Source organism: Mobula birostris, chromosome 15, assembly GCF_030028105.1.
Source record: "Mobula birostris isolate sMobBir1 chromosome 15, sMobBir1.hap1, whole genome shotgun sequence".
In the NCBI taxonomy this organism is placed as follows: domain Eukaryota; kingdom Metazoa; phylum Chordata; class Chondrichthyes; order Myliobatiformes; family Myliobatidae; genus Mobula; species Mobula birostris.
The window spans coordinates 27,650,348-27,670,933 of NC_092384.1; the positions used below are offsets into that span (position 1 = coordinate 27,650,348).

Here is a 20,586-nt window from a genome sequence, read left to right on the forward strand (position 1 = left end):
CTCCTCAGCGACAAAGGCAGGAGCAGAGCACTTGGGATCACGACAACCTACAACCCATATACTACCTTGACTTGGAAATATGTCATCACTGTGTCAAGGTCACTGGAACCAAACTCTGGAACTTTCTACTCAAGAGTACCATGGGAGCTCGTTCTTCAATGGCTCAAGACTCAGGCTCATTTTACAAGACAATAGAGAAAGACCAGGGCAGGTTTCATTAATGATAACTACATCTATAAATGAATAAAATCCTAATAACCAAATTTAAGCAAGAGGGGAAAAACACAAATTCTTTAAACATATTACAAATGAAGATGCTAAGTTAAAACTGACCCAGTTCAATGATGGTCTCAGCAATAATGATCAAATAATTTAAGCTAGGGCAGGACTGGGCACTTCCCCAAAACAAAGATGGATATAAATGGAAGTGTACCCAGGAGTAAAACAAAGGAGTGCATTGAAATAGAATGAGAAAAAGAAGTAGGACAGTCAGAAGGAAGGTAATGAAAGAGGGAAGGAAAAGGAAATCATTCACCAAAGTAACTGAAGAAATGTCTAAAAAGTGGTCATTAAAGTTTCACTCATTTTAAATAAATGTCAGTACTTTTTTACCTGTGACTTGTAATCAATATGTTAGTTTGGAATATAACGTTGCTTTGTACCTTTCTTTTTAATTTTCATTGGTTTTGGAGGCTTCATGGTTCCAACTGCCTTTTCCACGTTAACCTCTGAGAGCAAACCTTCTTGCTGCTCCTCTTCAAAATCATATACAGACAAGTCAACGTCTTTAGAATCATCCACCTTGTAGCGCAGTTTATTCTTTTTCTTTTTAACTTTTTTGACTGGTGGTTGATAATCAGGATCTTTCTGCCAAGCAGCAGAAGCATTCTCGTCCTCCCTTACTTCTATTGCCCCATCCTCTACCGTCTCCACTTCACCATTAGCACCTACTTTCACAACCTGAAAACCTTCTGGCAAAGGAAGGGTGTGACAGATTACAGGGTCTCCTTCCTGAAGCCCATCCTTGGGAGCTTCATTGTCATAATTTCCTTGCAGTTCATCAATGCTACTTTGGGCTACTTGAACTAGTTGCAGTTCCCCAAGGTTTATTGGTTGCTCCTCCATGTTCACCACTTGCAGTGTGATGATCTGTGTATCATCTACTGTCTCTGACTCATGAGCTGTCCCCTCCATCGGTTGCTTCATTTGTAGTAACGTAGGGTCCAATGGTTGCATCATTACCACCTGCATGTTGCTGTTCATGTCTTGTGCTACCTCAGCACCATCTGGCTCTTTCTGCTGCCCATCAGAATCTTCTGGTTGTCCACCCTCTCGTCGCCTATGATACGTTTTGTGCTCTTTGACCTTTGTAAACATTTCAGAATCCTCCACCGGCACATTATCTGATTCTGTCGCCATGGCAACTGAAATTTAAGTAGAAAATGATTAACTATAAGTACAGAATTTTGTTCTTAAATTTCACTTTATGACTGCTGACCACACAATTTAAAAATAAATTTATCAATTTCTATGATACTTAAGTATCCTTTAGATTTGTAACTACTGCCAGCCAGAACTTGCTTACCCGTCTTCCAAACCATTCCATTGCATAAAAACAGCTATTCATCTAAAGCAGGAAAAAAGTCTTTTCTGTACAAGTGTATAATATTAATAATATTTGAATATTATTCAAAAGTTAACATTTTCAGTGCAATGTGTGTTTTATCTACTGCATCTGATTTATGAACTGCATCCTGCATTGGTAGTTTAGTTTGTGGAAGCAGTACCCCCCTCTTCGCCCTTAGTGAAAGTAAGCAAACAAGTAAACTTATTGGACGTAAATTAATTAGTCAGTACACACCCACATTAGGGTAATTTGTATAATGGAAATCACAAATTACAAAAAAAGATAGAATTTAAAAATTCCTCTTATGGAATTTTACGTAGAAGAAAATAAACATAAAATGTATGTAGAGAATAATGACAACAATTACAGGGCTGTTGGCTCACAGTAGAAGATGGCTTAAGGGATTTACCTTGATAGTTTCCAGAGCAAATCCCTTAAGTGACTTCTCTCCCACTGTGAAATGGCAGCCTGCGATTGTTGTTCAATTATCAATAGGAAAGACTGCTTTGGAAATTATCAATCTTTTCTATTGATAATTGTACAATACTTTGTCAACCAATGTAACAACCATATCTCATCTACCTGCAATATAATCAGAATTCCCTTCCCTTCACAGAGAGCATTTCTATTGAGAGAAAACTCCCCACATGAATGCATCTCCATTTATAATATGGAATTCAATGGGGGAAAAAGTGGGTTTGTGCAATGGAAAATTGAGATATAGGCAATTTTATAACAAGAAATATAAATTAAGGAACATAAGAATAAAAGATTTGAAACTCAATTATTTAAAATCTATAGCTAAGATACCACAGCTAATGTTTTTTGTGATTGCCTCAAATCTAGAGAAATAAAAATGCATACAATAACAAACTACACTGCAAATATAAGTGGGTGAAACACAATACCTCAGTTTAAAAATCATTTCAGTAGTAATTTATATTTTGTTTAATTCATGCACAATCATGGATTGGAGTTCAAGTCAATACTTGAAGAAATACAGCCAGACTGCTTGATTACAAGACAAAAGCTCAAATATTTTGGCCATATCATGAGAAGACAAGATTCCATGGAGAAGACCCTCATGTTAGGTAAAACAGAGAGTAAAAGGAGAGGATGACAGAGGCTACAATGGATAGATAATATTACTCAGACAATGTGTATGACCTTGGGGGATCTGAGAGATGCAGTTTCCAAAAAGAAGGCTTAATGTGCAGGAGTCCATGAGGTCACAAAGAGTCGGACTCGACTTAATGACTGAACAACAACAACACCAATAGCACAGAAAGAAGCTGTCAGCCCATTGTGACTCTTACAAACAACTTAAAAGAAATCTGCTTAGTGTCACTTCCCTGTTTCCCAATTTTCCCCTTAGTCTTTGAATATGTTCCAATTGAATATGCTTCCCAAGTCCAACAAATGGCTTTGAAAAGTTTAAAAATTAAAGGCAACTTAGCAACTGACATAGCTCGCCCATCACCTTAACCTTTCCCCTTATTGTGTAAAGCCTTTCACAATTATCCTTCCATCAAATCCCTTATCTTCCTGCAGAGTTCATCTTCTCCAGTTTTACAACATAAGCCCTAAAATCAAGTTTTTTTAAAAAAACTTATGAATCAGAAATAAAGCAGTCCTTAGCTTCATGTTCAAAAGGTACACGAACATGCCTTCCCTGATACCTCTACTCTCGCTCACTCTTTAAAATTGAACCATTTCAATCATAGTCTCTCCTCTTACTTTTTACCAAAATTTATCAACAGAAGTTCAGCAACTAAATTCTCCTGAAATATGTTACTCCCTTTTCATTAGCATAAGCTCATATGTGTAAGACCACAAACCCTGCAATCAATGAGCTCACTTTACTGCTAACTTATATTTTGAGAGAATAGTGAATATTCTTGTAAGACAAAGTATTAATTTTGAGATACTGAGGGTTTTTTTGCTACCATGAGGAATACGAAGTAGCAATCTGGTCAGTGATTTTAGCTATCTTAGTCATGGAATTATTGAGTCACAGCATGAATAAAAAGACACCTCAGTCCACCTGAGTTTGCACTGATAGTTATGTACCCATTTTCACTTGTCTTACACTCATCCCATTTTATTGAACCTACATTACAGTCAACTACCAGCATGTTGCATCGTGCTTCGATCAACGAACGCTGGACATTGGCACTTTCTTTTGAATGCAGACTATCCCTGGGTTACAAATGCCCAACTCATGAACACCTATTATATATAAAAGAGGTCCAAAACTATAAAATGCAAAAATTAAAATACTGTACATACGTTCCTGCCCACGAATGACAGAACTAGTTTCTTCCCTCTTCTTACGAAAATAGTTCTCCTTTATCTCCGGATGCCATTCATTACAATACTGTGGAGGTATGGTTACTATATTGAGATATTTTGTGTTCTTTTCAACTTATGGATAAAATCAACATATACATTGAACAGTATAGCACAGGGATAGGGCCTTCAGCCCACAATGTTGTGCCAAATCAATTAAATCAGTTACCAAATGGACTTCTGTATAAACAGAACCTGCTCACTACTTGGGGTCAGCCTGTACAAAACTTACTTGCAGCTCTTGCTTACAACTCAAAGTTTAATTTTGCAAAGGCTATAATGTTGCCAGCCTGAAATGGTTAACTTTTTCAAAGACATCTCAACATAATTGCTACAAAACCAGTTCCTTTGGGAGATTTCATTGTGCAAGTTCACACTTTCCCATTTCATTTTCAGTGCAAGTAAAAAAAACTGGTGACATAAACTCTTCAAAAACGTGAAAAAAGAAATTTAAAATGTAGGATTCTTTCAAAGCTACTTTATGTTATGTACACTAAATCTGCAGACATCTATGTTATCAGGTCAAATTGAACTGAAACATAACTCACATGTTTTCTTTTGTTATTAATAAAGCAGAACTAAAAAAAGGATCTAGTGTTTTTTTCTGCAGAAATATATTTACTGATTTCCAGTTGGTTGATAACCTGTAGGTTTTTTTTCTACTATTAAGATGCATGATTTACAAGCCCAAAATTAGAACCAAGCTTTCTTCGAAAGTGCCCTTCTTTCAAAAAAGCCTTTCTGTACTGACTACTGTAAATTTTCCCAAAATGGGCAGGACACCCACTTGAGACATCAAAGACAACCTTCCAGAGTTATGGATTATCTGTTGACAGCACAACTGTAACATCAGAGGGTGTCTTTTATTTTCAATTCATTGTAAGCGGCAATCTGAGAGAAATGCAAAGAAATTACTGAATTATATGAAGATTATTGAATTCATTTTCACTGGATCTACCACATAGATAATAATTGATACAACAAATATTTAAGTTTTTATTAATGTTACCATGGTCTAGTCTCAGATCCAAACCAATTTTAAATATCGATGATAATCTACATATCCGCTCACAGTAAATTTGACTCAGATGCATATATTTATGAAGTATGACTTTAATTTTTGCAAGTTCAAGATCTGGGAGTTTAGATTATCGTAGGTCTGCTCAGAGTAGGCTTAACGCCGGAGGAAGAGTACAGGCCACAGTCTACACACTACTTCCTTTTCATGCTGCATTTGCAATTAAGGGAGCCATCCTTTCTTTCTCTTTATTTGAAATAAAAGTTTTAAGGAAGATAGTTGCATAATCTATTCGTTCGGGCCGAAAACAACGAAAATACAACAGTGCAGTGGAATTCACTGCCATTGTACGTTAGATTAAAAAGATTGCAAAAGCTTCATTAAAATGTGTCCGGTTTGCATAAAATGGCGACGAGACGGAGGGCGAAAGCAGCATATGTTCCGATTCCGCCAGGCCAGGTCCCCCCCGCCACCTCCGTTAGAAATAACCCGCCACTGCCCAGCCGCCTGCGATCAGCCCGGTTGTAGAGGGAGCTCTTTTCAGTTTACTGCCACCGAGCGAGCGGGCCCTTGAAATCGACACACACGCAAGAGGAGAGGAGGGGAGGGAGAGGGAGAGGCAGGCGGTCACACTGGGCAAAGGCGCTGCTGGAGCGTTTGCAGCCGGGGAGCCGAGGCGAAGCGCAGCCGCCAACAAAGAGAGGCCTTGCCGCCCGCACAGCCACGACGCCCGTGTCGCCCCGGAGGGCCCCGGGGCGCACAGGTGAATGTTTTCTCGGCGGCTGTGTTCGCCGTTTGGGGTTTCTTTAGCTGCACGATTACAGGTTTTTTTCCCGAGCATTTTTCTGTCCGAATATAACGATAGAGGGAGACAAACACACCCAGCGCCGACAAGCCCCACCGTGACACCTAGAGGCGGCACAAAGGACCTGCATTCGGCCCCTATAACCGCCTTCACTTACATTTTCACCGTCTTTTCTTGCAGAAAAAGTCCCTTTCGGTGTCTCTCGGTGCCTGCGTGAGGTTCCCGGCAGCCCGAAACACCCCGAAAGCGCGGCACCGATCGGTTAAAACGTTCCCATTAGAGCAGGGAATGGAAAATGGCGGATGCCGGCGCCACTGCGCATGCTCGGCAGCTCCACAACTGTGGGGAAGCGCGCGGAGCACGCTGGGTAGTGGGGAAAAATCGCGCCAACATTTTTTTTAAAAGAAACGTTTTAAACGGTCGCCGGCGGCAGGAGGGGGAGGGGCTCATCGGGCGTGACGTAGGTAATGGGGCATGGCGCCTCCTTCTGCATGATTCAGCAATTACAAGACAGGAATTTTCTGGCCCGACTGGCATTACTCCCCGAGGGGTGGCGGTGGGCCTATCAAACACGTGGTGCATTCAGTCAGATAGTTTAAAGCACAGGGCAAAACTTTCTAGCCTATCACAGAAGGACATTTTAACCCACAAATTAATTCATGTTTCCAATCTGCACACAGATGGGTAATTAGTAACGGGGCAAGAGGGGAGAGAATTGATGGGGGTGAAGGGCAAGAGGGGAGAGAATCGACGGGGACTGGGGGCAAGGGGGGAGGGAATCGACAGGGACTGGGGGCAAGAGGGGAGAGAATTGATGGGGGTGAAGGGCAAGAGGGGAGAGAATCGATGGGGGTGAAGGGCAAGAGGGGAGAGAATCGTCGGGGACTGGGGGCAAGAGGGGAGAGAATCAACAGGGACTGGGGGCAAGAGGAGAGAGAATCACCGGGGACTGGGGCAAGAGGGGAGAGAATCGTCGGGGACTGGGGGCAAGAGGGGAGAGAATCGTCAGGAACTGGGCAAGAGGAGAGAATCGTCGGGGACTGGGGGCAAGAGGGGAGAGAATCGGGGACTGGGGCAAGAGGGGAGAGAATCTGGAGGGCAGTGAAGAGTCGATGGGGACAAGGGAGGGAAATCAATAACAGGGCAAGGGGGAATATCAATGGGGGCAGGGGAGAATTGATGGGGGCAAGGGGACAGAATCAGTGACAGAGCAAGGGAGGAGATCTGGTGATGGGGCAATGGGAGAATCAGTGACGGAGGCAAGGGGGAGAATTGCTGGGGACAGAAGGTGAGTATTGGTGATGGGGTGGGGTGGGAGTATTGGGGGGCAAGTGGAGAAATGCAGGGGATGAGTATTGGGTTGCAAAGAGGGATGAGTGGGGTCAAAGTGGGCCTTCTTTGGGTGGAGGACAAAAGCAGATTGCTATTGGTGAGGCTGCAGTTTGGTGCTTTGGTGGGGGTGCTGAGAAAACAATGTGGGTGAAGGGAAGAACGTGTTAGGAGCACATTGGAAGAAGATGATTGGGTCTGGGTGTAAGTTTTGGGGACGAGGAATGGGTGCAGCTGAAGTGATGAGGCAAGAGATGGGGACCATGGGATTGTGGAGGCAACGTAGGAAAAAGAAAGGAGCAAGGATGCAAGTTGGAAAGGGGATGGTCTCGGCCTGAAACATCAAATGTACTCTTTTCCATAGACGCTGCAAGCCTGCTGAGCTCCTCCAGCATTTTGTGTGTGTTGAAGGGGATACAGATAGGGAATGGGCAATCATATGGTAAAGGGATAGCTGGGCAGGTAGGGTGGGAGGGGACTGGGGCAAAGGAGGAAGGAGGGAAGGGTGCTGGGAAAGGAATATTGGATAAGGAGAAGGTTGGGAAAGGGAATGGGAGGAGAGGAAAATGCCTTGGGTACAGGGAGGTAGAGAATGAGGAAGGAGAGGGCAAGGGGGATTAAGAGCACAATTGTGTGGTAGGGAGGATTGATGGCGGCTGAGTGAGAAATGTAGAAAGAGTCTAGATGACAAGAAGGTTTGGTAGAAAGGGGGAAGGTAGGAGGAGGCATGAAGGGTGCGAGAGGGGTCAAGTAGGAAGAGGATGGGAGGAATGAGCAAGAAGTGGGAATGGTAGAGGAAAGGGAGCAGGGGCTGGGTGGGTTTTAGTGCAGAAGAGCTGAAGGGAAGTGGAATTTCGGTCCATGGTGGTGCAGGGGAGGGACTAATATACGGAAGAAAAGAATGTGGACATAATAACCATGTTGATTCAACCAAAATCAACATGTGCACTTAAAAAGGTGACTGGATACTGACTGGGCGATCCTAAAGCATAACACTTTGACAATATTTTCAGACAATGTAGAAGAGAGAATTTTTCCCACAATTTAAATCATTCCCTCTGTTGTGTTTCAACTAATAGCAAAATGAAATAATCATTAGAATTGCTGCCATTGACATTACAATTAATTAATTTTCCAAATATTTTCCACATGGTTATTTATGGTTCAGTGATGTAAAAATGCTAAGAGTCAGGATGTAACACACATCAAAGTTGCTGGTGAACGCAGCAGGCCAGGCAGCATCTCTAGGAAGAGGTACAGTCGATGTTTCAGACCGAGACCCTTCGTCAGGACTGTAGGGGGAAGGGGCAGAGGGGGACATCCTGACTCTTACAACAGGAATTCTGCAGATGCTGGAAATTCAAGCAACACACATCAAAGTTGCTGGTGAATGCAGCAGGCCAGGCAGCATCTCCAGGAAAAGGTACAGTCGACGGTTCAGGCCGAGACCCTTCGTCAGGACCTCTTCCTAGAGATGCTGCCAGGCCTACTGCATTCACCAGCAACTTTGATGTGTGTTGCTTGAATTTCCAGCATCTGCAGAATTCCTGTTGTAAGAGTCAGGATGTGCCCCCTCTGCCCCTTCCCCCTATAGTCCTGACGAAGGGTTCTGGACCGAAACGTTGACTGATTGTTTCCACGGATGCTGCCCGACCTGCTGAGTTCCTCCAGCGTGTTGTGAGCGTAAAAATGCTAAATTCTGTCTTTCAAAACAAGTTTCACTGGCTGTATGTGGGATCATTACAATACATTATGTTATCACTCTCTCACTAATCTAAAGATAAGTAAACAATCTGAATTAGACTGATTTCTTTGTGTTCTTTGCTGTGTGTTGTAACTGTCTTGTGGTTCATTGTTTGCATAAGGAGATCCATTATGGTTCAACGATCAGCAGGCAGCAAAGTAAGTCTGAGTATTTTGGATAAGGACAGACTAAATTTGACAGTCTGTACTGCATTTTTTCTATAATCATAATAATGAATCATGGAGAAACATTCTGCAGATGCTGGAAACATGAAATAACTGAAAATGCTGGAGTTACTCATGAGGTCAGGCAGCATCTGTGAATAAGGTTAAATTATAGCTCAGTGAACATTCATTAGACTTGAAATGCCAGCACTTTCTCTCCTTGTCGTTTGCTCTCACGTCATGACATTAGCACAAGTGGTCATTGTATTTTTCTTGTCAATTCACCGTCTCCATCGACAGCCTATTTATTGGCCTTAAGGGTGCGGTGGAGGCACAATGTGTCTCTGAGTGATTAGTTCTGTCAGTCTGCTACACTTGGTTATGATAAGCCCCTTGTGTTAGACGACCAACAAGCTTTGGTCAGACCAAAGGATATCTTTCAGAGCTGACAATCTTCAGTTGCTTTTTGTGGTCAGGTCACAGTTTATGACTCCTATCAATGGACACTGAAAACAACTCCCATGACAAACCACTTCAGAGTAAATGCATGAAATGTAGCTTTGTCTTCAGAAACTATTTTCAGACAGAGTGGAAAGTGTAAGATTACTTTGAGGTATACTCATTCCAAACACTAGTATCTCTTTGTTGAGATTTCAACATAGGATGAGATTTTCAACAGACTTTAAGAATGGAGGCACATTTGCATCATAAGGGGTTGTGCATGTAAACACTCACTGATGGGCAAATCATGACCTTGTCAAAACAGCCATGAATATCCAGATTGCTTTAGGCATCATGAGCGGCTGAAATGAATGGGAAGGAATTTCAATACCAAGTCATTTCAAGTTTAGTGACTCTTTGGGATCTTCAGCAGCGTCTCTATGGGGGTCTATCCACCAAGCCTACAGCTGCTAATGATAAGAAAAATATCTGAAAGTGTTTCTTTCTCTCAGCACTAGCTATGCAGGGCAATTAGCATTGTCCGTGATCCCTCCCATATGTCCAAGAATCTCTTTGACCTCCTCCCATCAGGCAGGAGGTACCTTTCTTCCCCAAGGCCATAAAACTGTTGAATGGACTGTGTCCACCCACATCTCATCACATATGAAGATCCGGTAGCGCTAACCTGTTTGCTTTTTAAACTTGTACCGTATCTGCATCTTATTATTTTTTAATTTATTTGTAGTAATCTTACTTTGTGTAATGTGTTTAAGTTATATGTACTGTGACGTTTAAAGGTTCATTTATTATTAAAGTATATATGCAGTTTCCAGCTCTGAGATTCGTCTTCTCCAGACAGCCATGAAACCATAGAGGTTCAAAGAAAACATCAAACCACACAATGCAGAAAAACAAATTGAACTGCAAGAACATTAACTCCAGACACAAATTGCGGTAAATTTAAATCATACAGCAGCAGCAAGATCAACAACCACACCCCCCCCCGCAAAAAAAAACGCAGATCGTGCCAAAATTAATTGCTCAGAAAGAACTGGCGAAAACACAGAATGTAATGGATATAGGACCGAAAAGAGTCCAGTCCAATCCATAAATCACAGAACTATAGTAACATCCATCCTCCGACAAGTTGAGCACCTCGGTCCATAAGAACATTATCTCATTTGGCGGTATACACGTGTATGGTTGAATAACAATAAACTTGAACTATGTCACCTGTCATCACTACGATTAGTTCAACAAGAATGGTGCAGATGTCCAAACCTGCTGAATAAAAAAAAACATACTGCAGGACTAAAATTCTCTTCCAGCAGTAGAATCACATGAGCAGTTTGAGATGTAGGTCCAAAGGAAGATCTGGGTTATCAAAAGTAATTGATTGCAAGAAAAAAATGAAAAGATTGAACTTCATATTTATAAACTTGAAGTTAGGAGGTTTTTTTTCTAGGCAGTTGTGGCCAAAAACTCCTGAGCCAAAGCTAGAGAGCAGCACACACAAAAGGCAACACAACGCTAAGCTCCAAGGAATAGAAATTGATCAAAGCAGAATGGAAGGAGCAGTTGGGTACGCTTTTGAACCATAGATCAGCTATGTCGTGTCATGATTTATCCGCTTTTCAATGTTGAAGGAGAATTGTTCGCGGATATACCTGCCAACCCACTGTTACCTGAGGAAATAAGACATGCTATCATAAAAAAAACCATGCTATCAGCAGGTTTGGAGGTCTGGATGACAGACAGCTTGGGTCTATGAAATTGAAGTAAAAAAAAGTGATGTGGAAGCAATATGAGAGGATTCCAGAGAACTTGAGAAATGCCACACTGTAACCAACAATAATGAAAAAGCCTTAACTTTATCAGCCACTGAACCTAAGGTCACAAACATTAAGGTAAAAATAATAATTCTCCCATGTCAAATCCATACATCAGGGATTGCATGTGGTTGCCAGAATTTTGTCTCTACAAACAATTTCCTGTCTTGCATTCACATGATATGAAACGGTACAACACAGGAACAGGCCATTCAGCCATGATCTTGTGCAAAACTAATTAAACCAATGAACCTAATCCCTTCAACCTGCACATGGTCCATATCCCTCCATTCACTGCGTATTCCATCTGAGAGCCTCTCAAACACCTCTATCACACCTGTCTCCATCACCACCACTGGAAGTACATTCCAGCTACCCACCACCCTCTCTGTTTTTTTCACATCTCTTTGAACTTTCCTCCTCTCACCTTAAGTTCATGCCCTCCATTACTAGACATTTTGACCTTGGGGAAAAAGATACTGGCTGATTACTCTATGCTTCTTATAATTTTGTAAGTTTCTATCAGGTCTTCTGTCTACTCCGCTACTCCAGATAAAACAACCTTAGCTTCTCCAACCTGTCCTGATGCCTCTAATCCAGCAGTGCCCCAGTGAACCTCTTTTGCGCCCTCCACATGCTTTCTATAATGGGGTGACCACAACTGAATGCCGTTTGCCAGATGTGGCCTAAACAGAGTTTTATGAAGCTGCCATATAACTCCGCACCATCCACCACAAATGGGACTTCCTGGTGGCCAAACATTTTAATTACAATTCTCATTCCGACAAGTCGATCCATGGCCTCCTCTCGTGCCAAGGTGTGGCCACCCTCAGGGTTGAGAAGCAACACCTTATATTTCGTCTGGGTACCCTCCAACCTGACGGCATGAATATAGATTTCTCCTTCCAATAAACAAAATTTCACCCCACCCCTTCCTTTATTTCTCCACTCTGACCTTTTACTTATTCCCTCCTGTCTATTAGTTCCCCTCTTCCTTCCCTTTCTCCTGTGGCCTGCCCTCCTCTCCTATCAAGCTCCTTTTTCTCCAGCCCTTGACCTTTCCCACCCAACTGGCTTCACCTGTCATCTCCCGGCCAGCCTCTTTCCCCTCTCTCCACCTTTTAATCCGACATCTTCCCCCTTCCTCCTCAGTCCTGAAGAAAGGTCTTGGCTCGAAACGCCGACCATCTACTCACTTCTATAGATGCTGTCTGACCTGCTGAGTCCCTCCAGAATTTTGCGTGTGTAACTTAGGATCTCCCGCATCTGTAGACTTTCACATCTTTATGATATAACTTCCTAAGCTTTGAAGTCAGTGCCTTAACTCAGAGAGGCAAATGTGCCATATGCTTTCTTCACCATCTTATCAACTTGAGCAGCCACCTTCAGGGAGCTATGGATTTTGGCACCAAAGTCCCTCTGAAGAGCAATGCTTTTAAGGGTCCTGCCATTAATTGTGTACTTTCCCTTTACATTTGATCTCCCAAAGAACAGTACTTCACACTTTCCTAGATTACACTCCACTTGCCATTTCTCCACCCACATCTGCAGCTGACCTATATCTCTCTGTATCCTTTGGGAACCTTCTACATTGGCCAAAATGCTACCAATCTTTTTGTGTCATCTGCAAACTTACCCATCCAACCACATTTTCATCCAAATCATTAATTACATCACAAACAGTAGAGGCCCCAGTGTACCCCTGGGTACGGCAGTGGTCACGGACCTCCACCCCCCTGTCACTACCTTCTGTCTTCCATGGGCAAATCTGTTCTGAATGCAGATTGCCAAGTCATTGTGAACCCCAACCATCTTAATCTTCTGGATAAGCCTATCATGAGGGAGCTTGTCAAACACCTTACTAAAATCCACGTAGACAACATCCACACCTGTTAACCTCCTACATTGTCACCTCCTAAAAACTCAATCAAGTTGAGTTGCCCTGCACAAAGCCATCCTGACTGTCCCTACATAGGCTGTGCTTTTCCACATGCTCAAAGTTGCTATCCCTAAAAAATCCCCTCTTATAACTTTCCTGTGACTGAGGAGAGACTGACCAGTCTATAGCTTCCAGGATTATTCCTATTTCTCTTCTTGAACAAGAGAACAAAATTAGCTACTTGCCAGTCCTTTGGGACCTCACCCATAGCCAAGAGGGAACAAAGATCCTAGTCAAAGCCCCTGCAATCTCATCTCCATAAGACATTGGAACAGAATTAGGCCACTTGGCCCACCGAGTCTGCTCTGCCATTCAATCACGGCTGATCCTTTCTTTCCTCAACCCCATTTTCCGGCCTTCTCCCTGTAACCTTTGATGCCATGTCCAATCAAGAACCTATCAAACTCTGACTTAAATACACCGTCAACCTGGCCTCCACAGCTGCATGTGGCAACAAATTCCACAAATTCACCACTCTTTGGCTAAAGAAATTTCTCCGCATTTCTTTTTTGAATGGAAGCCCCTCTACCCTGAGGCTGTGCGCTCTTGTCCTAGACTCCCCCACCATGGGAAACATCCTTTCCACATCTACTCTGTCTAGGTCCTCAACATTCGAAAGGTTTCAACAAGATCCCCCTCATCCTTCTGAATTCCAGTGAGTACAGACCCAGAGCTATCAAACGTTCCTCATATGGTAACCCTTTCATTCCTGGAATCATCCTTGTGAACCTCCTCTGGACCCTCTCCAATGCCAGCACATCTCTTCTAAGATGAGGAGCCCAAAACTGTACACAATATTCAAGGTGAGGCCTCACCAGTGCCTTATAAAACCTCAGCATCACATTCTTGCTCTTGTATTCTAGACCTCTTGAAATGAATGCTAACATGGCATTTGCCTTCCTCACCACTGACTCAACCTGCAAGTTAACCTTCAGGATGTTCTGCACAAGGACTCCCAAGTCCCTTTGCATCTCAGATTTTTGGATTTTCTCCCCATTTAGAAAATAGCCCACACATTTATTTCTACTACCAAAGTGTGCATTTTCCATCATTATATTTCATTTGCCACTTTCTTGCCCATTCTCCAAATCTGTCTGGGTCATTCTGCATCATACCTGTTTCCTCAGCACTACCTGCTCCTCCACTAATCTTTGCATCATCTGCAAACCTGGCAACAAAGCCATCTATTCCATCATCTAATTGATTTATATACAGCATAAAAGGAAGTGGTCCCAACACCGACCCCTGCAGAACACCACTAGTCACTGGCAGCCAACCAGAAAAGGATCCTTTTATTCACATTCACTGCCTCCTACCAATCAGCCAATGCTCTAATCATGTCAGTAACTTTCCTGTAATACCATGGGCTCTTAACTTGGTAAGCAGCCTTATGTGTGGCACCTTGTCAAAGGCCTTCTGAAAGTCCAAATATACAACATCCACTACATCCCCTTTATCTATCTCCTCAAAGAATTCCAACAGGTTCATCAGGCAGGATTTTCCCCGAAGGAAACCATGCTGACTTTGTCCTATCTTGTCCTGTGTCACCAAGTACTCCATCACCTCATCTTTAACAATTGACTCTAACATCTTTCCAACCACTGAGGTCAGGCTAACTGGTCTATAATTTCCTTTCTGCTGCCTTTTTCCTTTCTTCAAGTCAAGTCAAGTCACTTTTTATTGTCATTGCGACCATAACCGCTGGTACAGTACGCAGTAAAAATGAGACAACGTTTTTTAGGACCATGGTGCTACATGAAACAATACAAAATCTACACTAAACTACGTCAAACAACACAAAAGCTACAGTAGGCTACAGTTCTACCCAGGACTGCATAAAGTGCACAAAACAGTGCAGGCATTACAATAAAAAATAAACAAGACAATAGGCACAGTAGAGGGCAGTAGGTTGGTGTCAGTCCAGGCTCTGGGTATTGAGGAGCCTGATGGCTTGGGGGAAGAAATTGTTGCATAGTCTGGTTGTGAGAGCCCGAATACTTCATGCCTTTTGCCAGATGGCAGGAGGGAGAAGAGTTTGTATGAGGGGTGCGTGGGGTCCTTCATAATGCTGTTTGCTTTACGGATGCAGCGTGTGGTGTAAATGTCTCTAATGGCAGGAAGAGAGACCCTGATGATCTTCTCAGCTGACCTCACTATCCGCTGCAGGGTCTTGCGATCCGAGATGGTGCAATTTCCGAACCAGAGAGTGATACAGCTGCTCAGGATGCTTTCAATACAACCTCTGTAGAATGTGGTGAGGATGTGCGGTGGGAGATGGACTTTTCTCAGCTTTCGCAGAAAGTAGAGAGTGGAGTGGAGTCTTAAAGAGTGGAGTGACATTTGCAATTTTCCAGTCCTCTGGCACCATGCCAGAGTCCAATGATTTTTGAAAGATCATTTTCTCTTGCCTGTCTCAAAAACCTCGGGTATACCCCATCAGGCCTTAGCCACCTCATTGTTCTTCAAGAGATTTATTTAACTCAAAAAGCCAAACCATATTAACAAGTTCCCCACTGATATCACTCTCCTCCACGTCCTCCAGCAAAAGGATACTTTCACTTGGAATGTGTATCTTAAGAAAAAAAATTGTGGACATCAAAAATTGAAAGGAGTAAACAATCGATTGGTCTCAGTGACACCATGTACTCTGAGGTAGTGGGCTGCTTTGAGGTGTGCTCTGGGCTCATCTAAAACAAATAGAGTGAAGGAAAAGAAAATAACTGCTGACCACCACACAATTGACCATTAAAGAAATACGTATTCCTCTGCTAGGATGTGTGTGAATTTAGGACTGGATGTGTGAGCTTTCTTGTAACCAATAATTCAGCATATGATAGAGGTCATCCTGGAACAGAGGGATCATTGCTAAGTTAGGCCCAGTTCTGTTTTCACAACATCTAAACACGTGCACTGAGCAGCGAGGGTTAATTGATTCCTATCACTAAGGTTCACTGAATTTCTTTCCTCCCTCAAGCCCATTTAAAGCCAAGCTAAAACATTCTGTCCAGGAAAACAACATTCTGTCCCTGGGGCTTATCACTGATCTCTTGACTTTGTTTTAAAGGTTTAACCATCTACATAAGAACATAAGAAATAGGAGCAGGAGTAGGCCATCTTACCTGTTGAGCCCGCCCCGCCATCCATTCATAAGATCTGACCACGGACTCATCTCCCCCTACCTGCCTTTTTCCTCACAACCCTTAAATCTAATGACCTTTTCATCAGCACAGTCCTGGTTTGTGAAGATTCAGACCCACTCGTGGCCTGCATAATACAGTCCAGATTCAGTGAGCTATTCATGACTCATAAGTGAGCAGCATGATGAAGAACAAAATCCAGCTGCTGGAGAGACTTAGCAACGCACACAGCACGCTGGAGAAACTCTGCAGGCCAGGCAGCGTCTATGGAAAAGAGCGCAGTCGATGTTTCGGGCAGAAACATTTCATCAGGACCGGAGAAAAAAAGCTGAGGAGTAGATTTAAAAGGTGGGGGGGGGGGTGCAGTGGAGAGAAACACAGGGTGATAGGTGAAACTTGAAGAGAGAGGGATGAAATAAAGCGCTGGGGAGTTGATTGGTGGAAAAGACAGAGGCCATGGAAGAAAGAAAAGGGGGGAGGAGCACCAGAGGGAGGCAATAGGTGGGCAAGGAGATAAGGTGAGATAGGGAAAAGGGGAAGGGGAATGGGGGGCATTACCGGAAGTTTGAGAAATTGATGTTCATGCCATCAGGTTGGAGGCTATCCAAACAAAATATAAGGTGCTGTTCCTCCAACCCAAGTGTGGCCTCATCACAACACTGAAGGCGGCCATGATGGACATATTGGAATGGGAATGGGAAGTGGAATTAAAATGGCTGGCCACTGGGAGATCCCACGTTTCTCTTATTTGCTGGAGAGATTGTTAGGTTGTATCTGTGGAGGGAAATGGACAGTCGGCATTTCAGGCCAAGACCACAAATTTCCCTCTACATACCCTACCTAACCTGCTGAATTCCTCCAGCATTTCATTTTTTTGCTTCAGATTCCAGCATTTACAGTCTATCATGTCAACATATCAAGAAAGGTTTAAAACTGTAATAATCAAGTGTGTTCTTAATTTATCTTTTGCTTGTAAAAATTTTTAAAAAACCATAAACCTTATGTTGTCACTGGGTTGATATTAGACTTCCAGTCAAGATGGCGATCTCCATCAAAGTCGTGGCTCAGATTTAGCGTTTTTTTCAAAATCATAGGGATTGGTTTGGGGACAGAGAGTGGGTTAGGGTTAACGGATCGGGATGTTGAGGAATTAGATGGTCTTGTCCTCTGCTCCGCGCATGAAGACCAGTGGTGTGGTCATGGGAGGAAGGACAGCCAGAGTCTAGGCCCCTGCCTTGCACTCCAAGGCCAGTGACATGGATGCTGGGTGCCGGGCTGGGAAGTGCAGTGGACGAGAACGAGGGCTCGTGGCCCACTGGGTCAGCAAGTCTCCCCAAGTCAGGGGGTCCCAGGTTCAAACGGCTGTGCAAGCAGGAGGCACGAGGGCTGGTGATCCTCTTTGGTATGCAAGTCAGCCAGTCTGGACCCCTTCATCGGTGAGTCCAGAGTTCAGGCTCCCATCATCAGTTAGTCCTGGAAGTCTAGAAGTCAAACAGAAGTGAGGAAGTTGAACCCTGAAGGCTGAATTCCTGGGTCTACGTGGTGAAGTCTACTGAAGGCCTGGAGCCTGTCCTGGATTGGAGGTGTGTGTGTGTGTGTGTGTGTGTGTGTGTGTGTGTGTGTGTGTGTGTGTGTGCAAAAGTGTAAAGGGGCTGGTTTTGTTGCTTGTTGTGATCTGTGTTGTTCTGGCCTGCATTATGGGCATGTTACATTGGTGCCAGGATGTGCACTAACACTCGTGGGCTGCCCCCAGCACATCTGTAGGTTGTGTTGGTTATTAACACAAACAATGCATTTCACTGTATATTCCAATGTACATGTGATAATCAAATAAACAAATAATTAAATAAAGCAAGAAAGTAAATAAATAAATAAACAGATAAATCAATCAATCGATCTGATTGACCATTTTATTAGAAAAAAATCAAATGAGTTTGCATTGGCACCTTGGCTTCGAATAAGGTAAGTTCAGTCCAGTAGTTACTAGTAGTAGTTGAAGGTCAAAAACAGAAAGACAAAATCAAAGTCAAGTTTAATGTTATATACACAAGTACATGTTTGAACAGGTGCAATGGAAAAACTTGCTTGCAGAAGCATCACAGGCACGTAGCATTATATAATCAGGAAAATAAAAACAAGTTAGACAGTTTTCCCAAGAAAGAACGCAGTTAGAGCAAAGTATAACATGATCAAAGTGGTCATAGTGGTCATAAACTATAGTGATTAAAGGGTACAGCGTTACATTTACAAACGTTTGTAGTTCAAAGGGCCAGTAAGAACCCTCACCAACCCAGCACCATTTTGGCATCCTTTGTGATTCTATAAAGACCTACTGTACATTCCCAAACCAAAAGCCGTGGATGAACCAGGAGGCACGTCGTCTGCTGAAGGCTAGATCTGTGGCATTCAAGTCTGGCAACCCAGATCTGTACCAGAAAAACAGGTTTGATTTATGGAGAGCTACTTCAAGGGGAAAGAGAAAAGTTTGAACGAGATTGGAGGCGACATCGGATGTACGACAACTCTGGCAGGGTTTGCAAGACATTACTTCCTACAAGGTGAAACCCAATAGCATGAATGGCAGCGATGCTTCAATACCAGACGAACTCAACGTCTTCCATGCCTGCTTTGAAAGGGAGAACACAACTACAGCTGTGAAGATCCCTGCTGCATCTGATGACCCTGTGATCTCTATCTCAGAGACCAATGTTAGGCTGTCTTTAAAGAGGGTGAACCCTCGCAAGGTGGAAGGTCCCAATGGAGTACCTGGTATGGCTCTGGAAACCTGTGCCAACCAACTAGCAGGAGTATTCAAGGACATTTTCAAACTCTCACTGCTACGGGCAGAAGTCCCCACTTGCTTCAAAAAGGCAACAATTATACCAGTGCCTAAGAAGAATAATGTGAGCTGCCTATATGACTATCACCCGGTAGCACTCACATCAACAGTGATGAAATGCTTTGAGAGGTTGGTCATGACTAGACTGAACTCCTGCCTCAGCAAGGACCTGGACCCATTGCAATTTGCCTATCACCACAATAGGTCAGATATAATCTCAATGGCTCTTCACACGGCCTTAGACCACCTGGACAATGCAAACATCTTTGTCAGGATGCTGTTCATCGACTATAGCTCAGCATTTAACACCATCATGCCCAAAATCCTTATTAAGAAGTTACAGAACCTGGGCCTCTGTACCTCCCTCCGCAAATGGATCCTCGACTTCCTAACCGGAAGACCACAATCTGTGCCGATTGGTGATAACATCTCCTCCTCGACAACACTGGTGCACCTCAGGGGTGTGTGCTTAGCCCACTGCTCTACTCTCTGTATACCCATGACTGTGTGGCTAGGCATAGCTCAAATACCATGTATAAATTTGTTGATGGTGCAACCATTGTTGGTAGAATCTCAGATGGTGACAATAGGGTGTACAGGAACAGAGTATGCCACCTAGTGGAGTGGTGTTGCAGCAACAACCTGGCACTCAACATCAGTAAGATGAAAGATCTGATTATGGACTTCAGGAAGGGTAAGACGAATGAGCACATACCAATCCTCAGACTTGGAAAGAGTGAGCAGTTTCAAGTTCCTGGGTGTCAAGAACTCTGAGGATCTAATCTGGTCCCAATATATCAATATAGATATAAAGAAGGCAAGACATCAACTATACATCATTAGGAGTTTGAAGAGATTTGGTATGTCAACAAATACACTCAAAAACTTCTATAGATGTACAGTGGAGGGCATTCTGACAGGCTGCATCACTGTCTGGGGTGGGGGGTGGCTACTGCACAGGACCGAAAGAAGCTGCAGAGGGTCGTAAATTTAGTCGGCTCCATCTTGGGTACTAGCCTACAAGGTACCCAGGACATCTTCAAAGAGCAGTGTCTTAGAAAGGCAGCGTCTATTATTAGGGACCTCCAGCACCCAGGGCATGCCCTTTTCTCACCGTTACCATCAGGTAGGAGGTACAGAAGTCTGAAGGCACACATTCAGCGATTCAGGAACAGCTTCTTCCCCTCTGCCATCTGATTCCTAAATGGACATTGAACCCATGAACACTACCTCACTCTTTTTAATACATATTTCTGTTCTTTGCATGATTTTTAATATATTCAATGTACATATACCATAATTGATTGACTTATTATTAATCTTCTTCTGCTAAGTGAACAAATTTCGAACACATGCCGGTGATAA

General features: G+C 43.2%; 1 protein-coding gene across 2 annotated transcripts in view; it reads right to left on the reverse strand.

The window, feature by feature from the left end:
• Positions 1 to 6,124, reverse strand: part of ctcf (CCCTC-binding factor (zinc finger protein)) — a 30,977-nt gene extending 24,853 nt beyond the window's left edge. The window contains exons 1-2 of one of the 2 annotated variants that reach the window (XM_072279511.1): positions 5,957 to 6,124; positions 663 to 1,424 (exon numbers count right to left, since the gene is read on the reverse strand). In XM_072279511.1, the coding sequence (XP_072135612.1) occupies positions 663 to 1,419 (757 nt within the window). In that variant the 5' untranslated portion in view covers positions 1,420 to 1,424; positions 5,957 to 6,124. Of the gene's footprint in view, positions 1 to 662; positions 1,425 to 3,916; positions 4,388 to 5,956 lie in introns of those variants that run through there. The other variant, XM_072279512.1, reaches the window with a different exon arrangement.
• Between the last annotated feature and the right edge of the window lie 14,462 nt (positions 6,125 to 20,586).